At 46.2% G+C, this 18,709-nt stretch overlaps 1 protein-coding gene across 2 annotated transcripts in view; it reads left to right on the top strand.

Annotated features, from left to right (window-relative positions):
• Positions 1-18,709, top strand: part of JAKMIP1 (janus kinase and microtubule interacting protein 1) — a 3,487,328-nt gene that overhangs the window by 1,673,989 nt on the left and 1,794,630 nt on the right. For both annotated transcript variants that reach the window (XM_069631978.1, XM_069631979.1), the window contains exon 10: positions 10,604-10,741. In XM_069631978.1, the coding sequence (XP_069488079.1) occupies positions 10,604-10,741 (138 nt within the window). The remainder of the gene's footprint in view (positions 1-10,603; positions 10,742-18,709) is intronic.

The raw sequence follows: 18,709 nt of genomic DNA, 5'->3' as shown, positions 1-18,709 counted from the left end.
CAAGAGGGCGCTAATAGCGTACCATTACGAGTACGCGGACACGAGCATAGCGGCATGCCGGTAATGACCCTACCGCCATGCCGCTAAAGTCCCCAAAAAGTCTCTTACCGCCTTCGACAAAAGTGCAGATAGCACCTCCGCCCTCACGCTGCATGCAAATAGCGGTCACCGCTATTACCGGTGACCGTTAAATTGCGGAACAGGAAATAGCGTCATTGCACAGGAACGGTAAAGAACACGGCGGCCATCTTTAAAAACACAATCCATTGCCATCCTCTGACCCCTGGACCTGTTTGGAGTAGCTTGCAGTAGGAAATCCACAGGGACACCCTCGACATGCCCAAGGCATTAAAAAAAAACACCGACCGGCAGCGGAAAGAAAAATTTACCTCAGAGGAACTATTAATGCTGACCCAGACCCTAGCTGACAATGCCTCCGTGGTCTTTGCCAGCGACATGCGGCGGGAGACACTCATTAAAAAGAAGGCAATCTGGGCTGAGGTTGCATTGAAAGTCAGTGCTGTAGGCATCACCACCCGCAATGTGCGTGAGTGCCGAAAGAGGTGTGATGACCTCAGACTCCGGGTGAGAAGCATCCTTGCAGAAAACCACAACATTGCCACAGCAGGTGGATCTGGGTCGCCCATAAAACTGAAAGAATGGGAGGAGACCTGTGCCAACCTCATTGGAGTGGAATGCATAGAGGGAGTCGGGACGATGGAGCATGGCGTGGCAACCACTTCAGATGGAGGTGAGTGTACACATGAAAGCATGCAATGTGAATCTACTGGTCCCCCCAAATGTGAGCCCAGAATCACCTCATGGATGGCCAAACATCCACACATGCATCACACCCTGGCCATGTCAGTGTCAGACCCAAACACACACACATGCACACATCACCAGACACAAGTGCCACACACAACCATGCATGGATGAGCCACTGAACTGACACATCACCTGCATCCTTTACAATGTAGTCAAAATGCCCACAACTGCATTATTGATGTATACTGCATTAAGTACATAGAACCGTAACCAATGCCATCCCTCTTCTTGTCCCCGACAGGCTCACATACAGACAGTGAGGATGCTGGCAATGCATCTCAGGCACCCCCTGCGTATAAGAAAACAAGGGCACAAGACACAGAGGACACCCCCACAACATCAAGGGGCAAAGGTAGAAGGGTCCAGATGCAGAGTGTGAAACATCGGTGGAGCGCCACTTCCAAGACACAAGTTGCCACACCACCAACAACTGCCTCCCCTCCGGAGGTTAACCCACCACCACCGATCCCAGCCACGGAGGGCCCACCCTCAGCTGCAGCTAGTTCCGCAGGAGAGGCGGCAGCCACTGCACCACTATCAGATGTGGAGGACACAACCGACTTCCACATGGAGATGCACACCCCAACCCCCCCTGGAACACCCGAGCCATCACCACAGCAGACACCTGGGTCTAATGTAACTGGCGATGAGAACATGGGAGCTTTTAGTAGCCCCCCGGTGGCTTCATCTGTTGACCTGGTAGCATCACAGGGCACTGCAGCCACACCACCAAAACCCAACACTGCCCTCGACCTGGCCAGCATCAGCCAGCGGCAACAGGAAATAACTGTGCTGGTTGGGCAGCATGTGGAGGAGGCTGTCGGTCTCAGGGCAGAGATTACGGAGACAGCAAGGCACTCCAGGGAGGGGATGGAGGCATGTACAGACAGGCTGTGTGGGGAGATTATCCGAGTCAGGGAGGTCCTCACACAGATAGCGGACGCATTGGACCGCCAATTCCCACCACCACCACCAGGACAGTCTGCCAATTCCTCATCCGCCAGTTCGAGGCAGACAAGCCCCCTCCGCCGCTCCTCACGCACCACCAGGCGCACGTCTATGCAGCCTCCCAATGCTGGTGTTGGCAATGGCCAATAGGGAGTGCATGGTGAAGGCTCCGCGTGCATGGCTGGATGGAAACATTGTGGCAGACACATGTGGAACTGTTGTGGGGGGTGGAGGGAAGGGTGTTATGGGACTGTTGTGGGGAGTGGGGGGAAGAGTGTTATGGGACTGTTGTGGGGGGAAGGGTGTTATGGGACTGTTGTGGGGGGCAGGGGGAAGGGTGTTATGGGACTGTTGTGGGGGGTGGGGGGAAGGGTGGTGGGGTGTTTGGGGACATGCACATTTTCTTCTTTACGTTCCTTAATACACTGGTGTTTGAACAAAACACAGGCTTGGACTTCTTCATTGTGAATGTGTACTTGATTGACGCCAGGGTCCATTGTGCGCTTCCAAAAAAACACCAGTTCATTACTACACATATCCATGTGACAGTACGGAACCATGTTACTCAGAATATTTGCTTGATCAGATGCTGTCTCACAGCACGTCCCTCCTGGCCATCCCCTCTTGCATGACCTGCATCCCGTTCACCTCCGTCCTCATCACCATCATCATCCTCATCAGGTGCTTCTATTTCAACATCAGGGGGCAGTGGCACATTCCGTCTGATACACATATTGTGCAGCATGACACATGCCATGGTGATCTTGGCCACCTTCTCATGGCCATACAGGAGAGCGCCACCAGACCTGCTAATGCACCTAAACCGTGTCTTCAAAAGGCCAAAAGTCTGCTCGATCACAATGCGGGTACGGGTATGTGCACGATTGTATTCTTCTTCGTGCCTGTTCTGTGGGTTCCGTACAGGGGTGAGGAGCCACCTCTTCAGGGTATAGCCGGCATCACCTGTTTGGGGGGACGAATGGGGTCCTGTTACTGTTCTCCTCAAGAGCGGCCTGTTCATATCACACAAATTGACTTTGCATTGTGATTGAAGTACACAATTTACAGCATACATTCAGATGGTATGTGTGACTGCAATGTGCAAAGGTGAGCTCGACCCTCAAGTAGACATGCCCCATTAATGCCTCCAACAGTAATTGACATGTCCTGGGTGAGGCCAGGTCTTAGGTGTCCCTAGGCCCAGGCAGATTTGGTACCACACTGCTGGTGTTATGCCATTCCAACATTGATGTTGCCATGCTGAGAGGCATCACTTCAGTGGTGCTATAGGTGCGTGGTGCAATGCTATGGCTAGGGGTGATCCCTTTTGCATGCTTTCAAGGGCACATTGCATTTTTGATGTTGTGCTGGACTAATTCTGTATGACTATCTTGACGGCATGTATGACATTTGTGTATTTTTTGGCGTGCAATGTTGTTCAATGTGGATGTGGATGGATGTTTAATTTCTCTAGACCTGGATTGTCATCTATGTTGTGTAGCTTATACTTGCATGTCCGTTCATCTCAAGTACGTTGCGGCCTTCCCAGATGGACATTGGCGTACATCTGTATGTGCATTTGTCCGACGGACGACAAGCTACACCCATTTCCAGTATGTATATCTCCCCCCCCAATCACACCCAGTTGGAGTATGTATCTCCCACCCCCAATCACGCCCAGTTGGAGTATGTATCTCTCCCCCCCAATCACACCTAGTTGGAGTATGTATCTCCCACCCCCAATCACACCCAGTTGGAGTATGTATCTCTCCCCCCCAATCACACCCAGTTGGAGTATGTATCTCCCTCCCCCAATCACACTGCCATGTGCTTGCCCTGCTACACACCAAGTAGCTACGAACGTTGTCCGGCTTGTCGCTCCATGTAGCGTGGGATAGTTGAGTTCCGCAGGACCATGGAATCATGGGTTGATCCAAGAAATCGGGCACAGCAATGTGTGATTATCTTGTTGGCGTCACATACCATTTGGACATTGATGGAGTGGAATTGCTTCCTGTTTCAGTAGACTACTTCATTGTGATGTGGGACCACCAATTCCACATGGGTACAGTCGATGGCCCCGATGCAACTTGGGATGCCTGCCAGTGAATAGAAGCCAACTTTGGTGTTTGCAATCTCCTGGGCAGTCCATGGCATGAATATGTGTTCAGGTGCATGCTTCAGGAGGGCATCAAGTACCTGGTTGAGCGTGCGTGAGTATACTGGTTGTGAGATGCCATGCATCTGCCCCACTGTATGCTGGTAGGTGCCTGTGGCCAGGAAGTGGAGCACAGTCACCACCTTGAATAGAGGGGGGGATGGCAGTTAGGATGTCTATGAGGCTCACAATGTCGTTGTGTATCATGTCCACAATGCTGGTGATGGTATCCCGGTCCAGACGGTACAGGGTGTGTATCTGCTCTGGGGTTAGGTTAGATGGACTGGCTCTGATCCTGGGGATTGGTGGGTGCCTCTGTGGTATGATTAGGTGCCGTGGTGGTGCTTGCTGTGCCTGTCTTGCCCTCCTCCTCCTCCTGCGTCTCCTCTGTGCTGCCTGTTGTTGTTGCTGCTGTGCTGCAATCATGTCCTCCAGCCCCTGTAATGCTGCAAGTATTGGAACCATCTTGGTGTGGGAAGGGGTTTGGGAAGGGGTGTGGTGTGCTCCTTTTGAGCTGCCACAGTCTCCATTGCCTCCACCTGTGCTGATTGTTTCCACCTGTGGCAGGAGGGAACACTGCTCAGTTCTCTTAACGGGTGGGTCGCGATGCCGGTATTAGCGCCATGGCGGTAAGGGGTTTTGGGGCCTTTACCATGCCGCTATTGGCATGTCCACTTGCCTTGTGATGCTGTGCTATTAGCGGCATGGCGTTATTTACGGGATGCAGGGCTGCGCGCACACGGACTGCCCGCTATTAGTGGCACCGTACTTAGCGGTGCCGCTAATAGCGGTGAGCCGGGTCGTAATTCACATGGGGATTTAACGTTACCGGTATTCCATTACCGGTAACGTTAAATCCCTTCCGCCTACCGTGTAATGAGGCCCATTGTCTAGAATGTGGGAATCTCTCAGTGTTTACAGTTCAGTTGGGGGAGTTACCTTTTTATGTAAAAAAAGAGAATTTATCCTTCGGTTATTTTATAGTAGGTATGCATTTTTCAGGATGCACACCCTCAATGTGTAATATAGTAGCTGAGGAAGACAGACACAGACGCAATATTCTACTCATTGATGGTTTGTGTTGAATTTAAGTGGTAATTCATGCAAATGGACATATGGATATATGACAAGAATGTTACATGAATGTCTCGTTGGCCTCACTACTCATAGCGTAGCTTTGACTCAATTTCTACAGTGAGTCGCTTTTGCTACATATTGTAAAGAGGAATCTTCACAGTAAGCTTTAACATAAGGACACAAGCCATTATACACAATGAGTAACTTTCCTTTCTTTGACTATATATGGGAGGGGACATTTCGGGAATAAGGAAAGCAAACCCTGTTGTTCAAGAGCCTCTGTACGTAGCCTTTGTAGGATGTTGCAAAGTAAGAACTCCATTCCATATGTAGACCATGTGCTGTAGATCATATTAACATTAAAAGCAATGCTTGAATGAGAAATAAACATTTCAAATGGATTGTGTCCTCCCACATATTCCTCATCTTTGATAAATATCCTTCCAGCTTCAGCTGCTTTGGATTTTTTTTCGACAGGGGGTGCTCCATTCTACTGTCGACGTCATCATTAGTACAAATAGTGCACGCAGCGCACGTTGTCTTCAGTTCCGTTTTTCTGAGCAATCGCTTCGAATAATTACGGCGAGCTTCGGCTCTTTACTGAACTTCGTCACTAATTTTCTATATGAAAATGTCTTCACCATAGCTCCATCAATACCTAAGATAGGCTTCAAGAAACGTCAAGAATGCGTTTTGAAGATATCGAGCACCGACCCCCCACCGCATATGCATGTGGTGTCTCGGAACCGATCACCGTACATCCGAGTGTAACTCGTGTCAGGCGATGACCGAAAAGGCTCTGAGGTAAATTGGCAGTGAGTAGGTCTCCTTCTAAGGGTTCCAAAAAAAGAAAATCTGAAGAGTCTAGCGATTCTCCTCAACGGAAAAGGTCTAATGGATCTCGATTGAGAAGTTGATCGTGCCATTCTTATCCTTCTTCTTCCAAGAGGGCCAAGAGATGGCGTCAGAGGTCACCTTCAACATCTAATGTTTCCTCGGCCGATTTAATATAATGTCCAACCAAGTCAGACTCCCCAGCAAAATGGGATGCATTTCATAAAGAAATTTTAAAAATCTTTGAGAATGCGGCCCAACCCCCTCGAAGGAGAAGCAGAAAGCCCGTGCCCCTGCCGATCTGCATCAAGACGGCAAAAGGAAGTCGAAGACTAAACCTTATAAATCTTCGAGTCCGAAGCATAAGCCGGAACTACATAGAGAGAAATCTTGATCGGACGAGAAATCATTGAGGGCTTCCATAATCCAGGATCCCAGTACTTCGAAGGTTCCTCTGAAGAAACATAAAAAGTCAGCAACTCTGACGGCCTCGCTAAAGCCATTGGTGTCTGAGCCGTCTACGCCATGTTGAAGTCAACAAAATTGACAACAACTTCGAAGTCATTGTCGATGATTTCTTCGAATAATTGTTTTTTAAAATCTTTACGTTCAATTTATGAAGAATATGAGCCTTCAGATGATAATACACTACCATTTTGCTTACAAATGACAGAGGAGTTAATTTCTGAAGAGCCTAGGATAAAGGACTTGTATGAAAACCTGCAGATAAAGGACTTGTATGAAAACCTGCAATCACCCATTGGATTAGATACCTCTCCAGAATTGGAATTCGGGAAACCACATCCTTCTGACCACGCTGACTCCTCATACAGACAACTAATGATCACGGTGGTTGAATTTTTGGATTGGAGCAGGCCTGCATCTTCTTTCGAGCAAGATGACCTAACCGATATATTGGATCAGGGTCCCCAGAGAGATCCAATTTTGCCCTTTCATATTGCCCTACAAAAAAGGGTCTCATCTAATTGGGAAACGCCAGAAACTGCAGCTGCAGTAAATAAGAACTTTGCAAAAAAATATAGGCCATCCAGCAGTGACCGATAGTATTTAACAAAGCACCCGACACCAGAGAATTTGGTGGTTCAGTTTGCTACGTCTACTAAACAATCGGCATATCCTTCTATCTCGCCCAAAAGGGATGACAAGCAAGTTGATGCCTGGGCTAGAAAAATATTTACTGCTGGAAGTATGGCTTTAAAATCGGTAACACAACTTTTGCCTTGTCAAAATTCACGTTTACCCTGTGGGACTGCATAGCTATCGCCGCTGACCACTTCCCAGAAGGAGAAGAAAAAGACGGTTTACTGGCTATCATCAAGGAGAGTAAGGAGGCAATGTGTGAATGCCTTCAGTCAGTTCTGGATACTGCTGATAGCATTAGCAGGTCTATGGCAACAAGCACTGTGCTGCACAGATTTGCATAGTTGACAAAGTCCGGATTTGCACTGGATTTGCAGTGTAGACTCCTCAATATGCCCTTTGACGGCTCGAGGCTATTTGGCAATAGGGCTGATGGAAGTTTAGAAAAGTTGCAGACCTCGAAAGCGGACGCTAATTTTCTCAGTGCCGCCATTAGACAGCCTCAACACTCCTACCCTGGTTTATCATCTTTGAGGGGTAAGTCCTTTTGATTCTACTCCTTAGTTGAAAGAGGAAGTGGACAGGCCAGTAATAGAGGTCAGAGAAGATTCTCTTGTGGTGGATGAGGGAGAGGTGCGAAGTCAGCCCAAGCAGCAACAGTTGTACCGTCAGCCGCCGCTTCAGCCGCATCAAAACCACTCTGAGGCCTTCACCCACAAGACCCCTGTGGGAGGCAGACCTTCTCAGCATCTGAAAGAATGGCGGGGCTTTACTTCAGATGCTTGGGCACTGGAAATGGTAGCCCAGGGTTACTGAATTCCCTTTCTAAAAAGGCCCCAGGATCATCCACCAGGGGACTGCTCTTTGAAAATTCCAGATCCACCCCTTGTGCAGGAAAATGTTGACCCTGCTAGAGAAAGGTGCTATAGAACCGGCACCTGTGGCGGAGAAGAACAAGGGTTAGTACTCCCCGTACTTTTGAATTCCCAAAATGGACGGAGGATTGAGACCCATCTTGGACTTAAGAAACTTGAACAAATTCCTCTGGAGGGACAAGTTCAAGATGGTTACCCTTTCTCAGAGTCTTCAGGCCTTCCAGCTCCAGGATTGGATGGTGTCATTGGACCTTCAGGATGCTTACTTTCTTGTGTCTATCCATCACAAGCACAGAAGGTACCTGAGGTTTGTGGTTGGCGGCTCTCATTAGCAATTTCGAGTTCTGCCATTTGGGTTGACCGCCGCCCCAAGAGTTTTCACCAGGTTGATGGCGGTTGTGGCAGCAACTCTCTGTAGAGGGGGGATTCACATTTGCCCCTACCTGGACGATTGACTAATCAGGGCATGTTCACCTGAAGAATCCCGGGAACATCTCAGCGTAGGCTGCCACTCTCTCCACAGACTGGGCTTCTCCCTCAATTACAATAAGGCCCACATGATACCATCTCAAAGACTCCAGTTCTTTGGTGCAGTCCTGAATGCTTCCCCGGGAAAAGCCTCACCACCCGAGGTGAGGGCTCAACACATTCTGCAGATGGTCACCAAATTCCAGAGTACTCAGCGTTTTACGGCCTTTGACTTTTGGAGATTGCTCGGCCTCATGCATCCTGCATTTTCCTGGTGCCAGAGGCTCGCCTGAGAATGCGATCTCTTCAAGGGCCTTTCACGATTCAATGGTCCCAATTCACGGGAAGGATGTCAGACCCTGTTCAGGTTCCAAGCAGAGTCGCACAATATCTTCTGTGGTGGGCTTGCGAGGACAAGATTCTGAAAGGAGAATCCTTTTGGTGCCATGGCCGGAGATAACAGTAGTGACGTATGCCTCACTCATGGGGTCGGGAGCCCACGCCAACAATTTGACAATCAGCGGTTCTTGGTCTCAATCGTAGTCCAAACTACAAATCAACCTTTTGGAGCTGAGGGCAATCATACTAGCGCTGAAGGCCTTTCTGCCCTCTGTACGGGGAAAGAATGTCCTGATAATGGCGGACAACACAGTGGCCATGTACTAGCTCAACAAGAGAGGAGGTGTAGGGTCAATCTCACTGTGTAGTGAGGCAATGCAGCTCTGGTTCTGGGCAATTCAAGAAGGAATCTCCCTATCAGCAGTTCACCTAGCCGGAGAGGAGAACATGGCAGCGGACGCTCAGAGCACACAGAGCACAGTCTTCCGCAAGTGGAAACTAGCTCAGTAAGTCCTTCAAGAGATCTTTGCCGTTTGGGGAACCCCTTAAGTGGATCTGTTTGTGACCAGTGTCAACAGGAAGTGCAAACTGTACTTCGCCAGGGAATTTTCCCCAAGAGGAGCTGTAGGAGACGCGTTCGTAGTGGACTGGGAGTTTCCACCCCTATACGCGTTTCCGCCAGTCCTGTCATTCGTCATGTGATCAGGAGTTTGAGAAAGTTTGGGAAATCCATAATCCAAATTGATCCAGATTGGGCCAGGAGGACGTGGTGCCCTGAACTTCTGGCCATGTCCATCATTCTTCCAGTGTGTCTTTCCAAAAAGAGAGGACCTTCTCTTGCAAGAGGAGGGTTGGGTTCTCCATCCATAGGTCAAGACTTTCAACCTTCACGCTTTGTTTCTTAGAGGTTGAGATATAAGGATTGGGACCTCCCAGATGAAGTAATGGAGATCTTGCTTTCGTCTAGAAGGCCAGCAAAAAAATCTTTTTACCGCAAGTTCAGCAGTTGGTGCAGGGATAAGAATGTGGACCCTTTTTTTGTGATACACCTATGGTGCTTTCTTTTTAGTTATATCAAGCAAAAACTAGGTCTCAAACCATGTTAAGACGGTGTACCATATCAGTAAATGGACAATCTAGCAAGTCTCCTTAAACGTCCCCATTGGTCTTCATTAAAACATCAAACATTTTATTCTGCAATTATGCAATACAATAACTATACAAATTCGTAAACACATATCTAAAAAAGGTTTTACATCAGTATTCAAAATCTGATGATACAACACATGACATAAAATACAATAAATACAGTATTGATACACTGTGTAGACAATCAAGTCTCTATCACATGATTATCCATAGTGTTTATCCTCTGACCCTAAATCTCACACCATGGTTATTGCCCTACGTATACGTTTATGTCCTCAGAGGCTGTAGTATGCTGAATATTCATCAGAGGCTACGTATGTGTATCTTGAAGTGACTAGTATTGACTTCCACTAATCTTTAGAGTGACTTGCGATGGATACCACTATTCTTTTCTGTGTCATTTTTATGAAGATACCTGTGTGGTATCACTGTTTTAGCATTTTTCACCAAAATGCAACCAATATTCAATGAGTGTTAGTTAAATTGTTCCTGTCTATAGAGGTTGTCCAACTGACATGGTTATGGGACTCTGAACGAATACTCTGTGGTCTTCTAAAATGTACATAACTCAACCCATTATAAGTAAAACATCACCATTTCATCTTTCACAATATGGAATTTGGGTTGCCAGTATACACAACCAGGTAGGAAATCGTTTTTATGAAGCAACCTGTTCTCCAAGATATCCAGGCGACTACGTTTTAACCAACAAATCATATTCTGACATGAATGGGTTAGATCTATCTTGGGAGGATCCGTGATTTGCTATTGCTTTGTAAATATGTGGAATGTGCTCAATAATTGTTTCATTTTGTTTCTGTTATAGAAAGAAAAACTATCAGTGCAAAGTTCTTTAAAGAGGCATCCATCTTTGAATGATCTTAGTATAACACAAGAACAAGAAATGGAATACCTAAGGTTGCAAGTAATGGAACAGCAGCAAATTATTGATGATTTCTCAGTGGTAATTGTTCTACTATTCTGTTAAAAAAAGATATATGCAATGTCCTAAATTATTTACAAAGTGTGTTTTTTAAAAATGTTATGGAGTGTACATAATTACAGTTCTTATAGCAGGAAAGTGAAAAAAATAACTGTGATGGCATAATGGGACACTTTCTGTGAATTCTCTGCCTCCCTGTGCACTCTGATACAGATGACAATCTAATAATACATGGAAATAAAGGCATACATGAAAACAACTCACTCTTTGCCCTTTCCTTCTGAGGAGCAGGGTCCAATACGCCTGAATACAATTTTTCCCCAGAGAAATTATATTCTACTCTGGTTTAACTTCACTACAGATTTTTCCTCACTGTTGTGAATAACTCCAGCTTTGTCCACCTTTACACCCCTATGCCCCTTGAATATGCGAAACAATATAAATTCTGCTCACAATGTGCCTTCCTCTTTCCATAGCGTCAAAGCTATTGTCAACAAAAAGAAAAAAACAGCATTGTAGATTTAAAAAACAATAAAGTTCCCAATGTGGGAACTCCCGTCCCCTGCACACTATCAATGGTTCAAAACATTATGAGTCCAGGTAATTTAATGATACTTTGTGTATTTTTTTCAATGTAATTTCCCATCTTTTTACTTGCATCAATAAACAATTATTTATATAATTAGATGCATATCAGATGGACTGACGCAATCAATTTTCTTGTAAAACATAGATGATTTATTTGTGGCCCAACGCGTTTCGAGAGTAATCTCTTCTTCAGGGGCATATAAGCAAATTACAAACAATATCTAGAAAGACATTTTAAATGGTAAACACTAGTACAAGATATCGTTAAAAATGAAATAGTAAAGCATTTCAGGCACTATTCACAGTGTTTGGACATAAGACAACATATCTTTACATGGAAACGACATTTTTTCAAAAAGATAACATGTTTACATATTTTCTTTTGTGTGACATTGACTCATTGTGGTACCCAATGTTCCAGGATTCAAAAGATTTGTATGATAGGATGCATCTGCTCCTCTGTTAGCAATTAGTCTCAGATCCCCCTAAGAGGAAGTATGTGTGGCAATAACTAATTGTTCTACCCATAAATCCAGGATTCAAAAGATTTTTCTGATAGAATGCATCTGTTCCTACATTAGTAATTGTCTGTCTCAGTTCTCCCTAAGTAATTGAGGTATTTAAACATATTAATCAGAGTTGTATGAAAGGCTTACCAAAATTGTGGCAACCAACACGTGTGTGTTGCCTGATTCATTTCAATTACAGCCTCTCAAATGAGGGTTGAGAATCCAACCGGAGGGATCTTGTATGTAGTGCTTCTAAACACCTAAACGGAAGATTCAGGTGTTGTATCAAATCATTATTGGTCACTGGTTAAAATAACAGGAACAGTTAAGGTGGCGTAAAAGCACTTACCAAAAAAGGTCAACTGCCAATGGTAAAGTGGAGACTTGACACTAAATCCCTCTGGGTTAAATGGTTATGTACAGCTTCTGATGCACGTAAAGCGCCCAACACTCCCTTCTGTTTTCTTCGTTCAAGAGAAAACCTAAAGGTAAAGAGTATCCTGATTAAAAGGGTAAATTTTAATTTTTAACGATATCTTGTACTAATGTATACCATTTAAAATTTCTTTCTAGATATTGTTTGAAATTTGCTTATATGTCCCTGAAGAAGAGATTACTCTCGAAACGCATCGGCCACAAATAAATCATCTATGTTTTACAAGAAAATTGATTGCGTCAGTCCATCTGATATGCATCTAATTATATATTAAAAAAATATATTTTTACTGATGTAAGTAAAAACATGGTAAATGACATTGAATAAAATACACAAAGTATCCTTAAATTACCTGGACTCATAATGTTTTGAGCCATTGATAGTGTGCAGGGAACAGGAGTGCCCACATTGGGAACTTTATTGTTTTTTGATTCACATTATACAGCCCATATGCCAGGGTTGGTTATCATCTCCTCTGCACCTTAAGCTTATTTAATATTCTGCTAAATATTATCACAACATCAGAATCTAAATGTATTGGAGAGTAACACAGGAGTGCAGGTTGATTTTTCATTTCTCTTAGCATTGTAGATTTAGCAAGGCAATTGATTTGGTGCTTTGAATGGCAAATAGAGCCCTGATTGCCATTAATGTATATGCTGCACTTTCCACCTACTCTCTAACAAACCATATTAACTAACTTTGGGTAGCAAACTGGAACCAATGATTGGGTTTAATTGTCAACTGTTTATATCCCAGGTTTTAAAACATCTACTTTATGAGGGAATAGATTTTAACTTACCTAGCACAGTATCCGATGAGTCCATTTGGATATTAAGGGGGTAATTCATAGAATTCAGCGCACAAGTGGTGCACGCGGCTGGCGCACAGTGTGTTGTATCCATGTCCTTAGTGTATTTTTAGGATGTCTGTGTGGGTGATGTCAGAGTGTATGCAAAGTAATTAATGGAATGTGTGTGTAAATGTCAATCTATGCCCCCCCTTCTTGGGTTCCAGATGTGTCAGTTGGAGTTATTTGGCCTAGGTGGTGGGCACCAGTGTATCTTCTCACCTTACGTACTTAAAGGAATGTAACATAATAAAGACAATTATGACAAGGAGTTGCCTGCGGCTTCAGAAATCCTTCTTTATAACAGGAATGCACATTGACTGCCTGCTCAGGATGAAAATACTGTAGAAATTTGGAACTCATCTCTGGTAAAATGCAACACCTTTTTCCATTACCCCAAGAAGAACGATAATCCAGTTATCACTCTTGCAGAGATGAGTTCAATGTATTTACCAACAACATGCATTTCTGTTCTATTTACTGGAGCCAGATCAGTCACAATTGATTAGCTAGTAATTATGTCTTGCTGGTGGAATACCTTTGCTACCATTGTAAAAATGAAAGCGAAGCTAGTATCCTTTGGCTCAGACTATTTTGTGCAGGCACCCAGAAGCATGTAAGAAGTCAGAAATGTAGAACAGTTAAAAACTGGGTTACATTTGTTTGGTAAATACCATATAATGTTATTATTCCATATCTTACAATCATTTTGCCTGATTAATTGAGATTTTGTGTTGGTTTTCATAAGGGATTGAAGAACCCACCAATCCTCAAGTACCCCCCTGTCCTAAATTGGCCAGTCTGGGTGGAGTCAAAGTGAATCAACAGAATCATCTTAAAATCTAGACTCCACACTGCCCACGCATGTTTTTCTCAAACTTTGTCTAGTCTAGAAAATACAAGGGCGAGACCACCATGTCACATCGGAGCACTTCTTTTTAGGTGGGTCATCTCTGCTCAGTGCATTGTTAGGCCAGCTCCACCAGTATATGTCTTCTCTACTGAGGAGGAAAAATGCAGTTGAATGTAAATTATGGCCTACAAGAATGTAGATGGAAATTTAATTGTACGTGAATTCAAAAGAAAATGAGAAACTATACCAGTTTAAAAGAACTAGACCGTATATTCAGTAAACATGCCTAGTATAGTTTACAGAAGACACTATTTTGAATCATAAGGAAAATGGAAACTTGGCATACTGATGAGTCATTATGATCTCACGTTTGCTTTCTGCTTCTCCAGCCCATATTGTTTAACCTTGCTTACTGCGCAAGAAGTGTGTCAATGAACTAACCAAAACTGTATCAAATGGATAGCGATAAGAAAGTGTGTGCCTTAATTGAATTATGAATTCAAAATTGTATTATCCCTTCAATCCAGCTGGAGTTACCTTGAAAGACCAGGATTGCCCATCTCCTCATATAAGTTGTCAACATGTGGATCGTACCTCAGAAGTTATAATAAATGTGAATTACATCATTGCGGGTATCTTGCTGGGTGCATTTGAAGGGGCCCCTGAGGGACCCACGGATGTGGAAACAAGGCACAATCACCACACACAAACTGATATGCCAGGCACGAGGTTGTATTCCCAAAATCTAGGGTTTATTGCAAAACAAATTGTCCCAGTTGGCCAAATGGTCCCACGCCCCGCGACGTGTGTCTAACAGACCTCGGGGGACGCCAGAGAGCGAAAATCGTACATCAGTTACATATATATAAAATGAGCATCTTACAATCAGTAATGACACATTCGATGCCGCCCCTAATTCATTCCCTTTGAATCGGAGGCGATGATTGACCATGGTGACGAATATGACACCTTAGAGCAACATATTTAGTAACAGTTTGCAATCTCGAATTTACAGATACCATTCTTTATTTGAGAGAACGCAGCGCTTCTGTTTTCATGGGTAAGCTGCGCGTAGGGGACTGGCACATTCCAGGCCTTACTATCTCCTGGTTTCGATTCACGCTTTAGAGGTCAGCATGCTCTCTGGGACCTCACAGTGCTCAGAAGGGGGGCCATAAAGAAGAACATAATTCAAACCCTTTAATATTAGTTTCGTACATTGCTATTCTTTTAAGGAGACTCGCTGGCATCCGTGTACTGATTAAAATGCCTTGCTCCTTGCCTTCAAGGATATGTGAGGGAGGGAACCGGGCATTTCTGTCGGGCTCTCCAGCGTAATGTTTCAACATGTCTTTAGTAACATTGGACCATTGAAGCGGAATAATATCTACAGCAAAGCAGTTTTACATGAGGCAAAGTAGCAGCGTTAGAGAGAACAGAGAGAGAAAACAAAATGGCGATTATGGCCATCTTAAAATGGCCGCACTCTAGTTGAGCTAGTAACTATGTAATGACTAATGAGCATATATTCTTAACACTTTAAATGAGGCGGTTGGTCTTCGGCCAACCAATTATCCTGCATTGCCTTCCTGTTCGAGGGGTGTCTAATTTTTCTAGACTGACAAACCCTCCTCATCCATACATTGTATCCTCCTCCGACCAAGTATTTAGATCCGATTTGGAATCTGATTTGAACTCTGACTCATATAAACTCACTGTCTCCTCCTTATTATTATCAATATCGATCGCCATGAATTCTTTGATCATTTTGGATTCATTACTATTGTGAGTGTTTGGTCTAGTAATGTTTTTTCGTTCTACCATTTGTACACATTCCTCACTAATTTCAGTGCATACTATGGGGAGGCCTCATTACGAGTCCGCCGACCCGCCGTCGTTTCCGTGACCGTGCAATCACGACCCACGGACCTGGAAAAACCACCACCACAAACCGCTGCCGCGGAATTAAGGGATCCGTAGAATGCGACGGCGGCGAAACCACCCAGTTACCGGCAACACGAAACACCATGGTCATCACAAGTACCACAGACATGGAAACACCGCCACATAAATGGCGGTAAAACGTGGCCACGGAGGCGGTATCGACGCCACCGCGAACATGACGTTAAACAGTACCAGGTGAGGTGAATCAGGCCACAGGTGCCCCAAATGAGGCCAGCCGGACCCAGCAAGTCACTGGGAGGCTACAAAAGGGCCACACCCAGGCTAACTCCAAACCCAACAATGCAGGCAGCAGCAGCAGTGGGACTGGGACTATTGAACCTACAGGCAGCAGTGCACATGGTGGCAGCAATGATGCAGAGGATGATGAGGCCGAGGAGGCGCAGGCGTCAGTTAGCAAACCCTGCACCCAAGCCAAACCCAATTGCGCATCCGGCACGACCCCGCAGGCAGCCTGCAGTACCCCGCATCAGGGCCTCACAGATCCACACATTATACCGGCTGGACCGTCCAACAATCATGTACATCACCGCCATGATTGAGCGCAACCACCCCCCCTCCTGAAGGTGGTGTCAGTACTGCATTTCCTAGGTACCGGAACTTATCAGCACACAGTTGGTGAGCTGCACGGGCTCTCACAACCCTGTTTTTCAAAAATATTGGGACAGGTACTGGACGCTCTGCTGCGCCATGTGTCGGAACACATCGCCCTACCCCGTACACTTGCAGAGGTCATTGCAACCAAGTTGGCATTGCAGCCATGCCAAATTGCCTAGGTGCATTAGACTGCACCCACATAGAGCTGACAGTACCACGTGCAATGGAGATGGTGTACCGCAATAGGAAACAGTACCACTCACTGAATGAACAGATGGTATGTGATGCCGGACTGCTGATTACAAATTGCTGCACACGTTTTCCGAGGTCAACACATGACTCAATGGTCCTGCGGAATTCCACATTGCCACGCTACATGGAACGCTACGCTGGACAAAGCACATGGCTGTTGAAGTGTGTTGAGTGCCTAGGCCAATGACCTGTGTAAGTGGGCTGCTACAACTGCACATGCATCACCCCCTGGCCCATGTAATGGACGGTCAGCATAACCCACACAGCACATATTTGCACATGACCGGTTGCCACAGTACTCACCCTGCCTAAGGAGACATATGACCAAAGCTACCAACAGGCCATACAAGTTGATCCACTCAATCCAGCCACCCACACTGAAGGCCAGGTTCTGCTGCTTGAGCGGATCTGGAGGATCACTGCTCTACAACCCAGTGAAGACAGGTAAAATTGTGCTTGTGTGTTTATGCTGCACAATCTGTGCTTGCGCAGGAACATTCCGCAGCCCTCAGACGCAGAAGATGGAGATGGGGATGCGAATGGGGATGGGGTAGCAGCACAACCTCCCAGGGGTGCGCAAGATGGCCAACAAGCACGGAATGCACTCATTCGAATTTACTTTTGAGAGACTGCACATTGACAGCAAAGCATGGATATGACGATGCCAGTGAATAAATGACTTTTGTCTGCTGATGAAATGACAGATGTCCACTCATTATGGTAGTTTCAAAGGTTTTGTATTATCAATTAAACAGGGAAGAAAGTGCATTGGGTAGGGAAGCTGTACACCCATGCCCATCCACCACCCAAACCACCCAAACGTTCCCACTCCCAACCAGGCCCCTAACAACTAACCACCTAATGGGCAACCCCCACCACCCAAACGTTCCCACCCCTCCAACACCCATGGTGTCCCCAAATGTCATGTTGACTGGCATCCCCACATGCCACTATTTGCGGGGGTGCTTGTGCGTAGGTGTGTCCTTGCTGGTGGATCCAGTCAACCGACTTGAACGCCTCCGTGGGCTGCCAGTGGCAGAGCTGGATGGGGTGTTGCTGGCTGAGGTGACTGTCGGTGTAACTATGGGCAAGCATCCTTGAAACGCCTGCTGGGATACCAACATTGACTCGGCAATGCTGCACTGCACACTGTTCCCTTCCCTGACATGGCGTGCCAGGGTGAGAATTGTGGCCGCAAATCGTCCAATCGACCTGGTGAGCCGACGCACTGACGTGGCATTGCTCTCCCGCTGCAGCCTGGCCTCCTCCCGCTGCAGCCTGGCCTCCTCCCGCTGTTGCATGGCCTCCTCACGCTGCAGCCTGGCCTCCTTCAGCTGTCTTTCCACCAGCTGTGTCAGGGTGGCCTGTTGTTGCTCGATATGCTGCAATCATGTACAGAGCTCGCCCATGGATGGAGTTGGGGAGCACTTGGGGCTGTGCAGTTCTGGGGGGCTGAACTGTAGGCCATGGATGGGTGACAGGCCATCCATGTTGTCCCTCTCACTCTGTTGTACTGCTTCGGCCTGCATGGCCGGGGCACTCCCATCACTTGATGCAACCCCCTCAGCTGTGCAGATGGGTTGCGAATCATCATCCCGGGCCAGGGTGGGTGGCTGCATGGGGATGGTGTCGTCTGCTGGTGTGCCTGCTGCAGCCGATGTGGCTGATTTTGCCTGTGTGCCTGCTGCAGCCGGTGTGCCTGATGTTGCCGGTGTGCCTGCTGCAGCCGGTGCCTGTGTGCCAGAGCAGCTTGCATCATCCTCCTGGACATGAGTGCTGTGTAGTGCGTCTGCAGGTGGCCGCTCCGTAGCCTCTTGTCCGTCGTCGCTGTCACTTGTCACGACTGTGGGGATACAGAGGGCATGCGGTTAGTTGTGTGGTGTTACGTAATGTGTCCATCACATGCATCATACATCACAATCCATGTCCACTTGCAATTCAA

This window comes from Ambystoma mexicanum, chromosome 6q, assembly GCF_040938575.1.
Source record: "Ambystoma mexicanum isolate Mex_15411 chromosome 6q, UKY_AmexF1_1, whole genome shotgun sequence".
Classification (NCBI taxonomy): domain Eukaryota; kingdom Metazoa; phylum Chordata; class Amphibia; order Caudata; family Ambystomatidae; genus Ambystoma; species Ambystoma mexicanum.
This window is presented reverse-complemented; position numbering and strand designations above follow the sequence as displayed.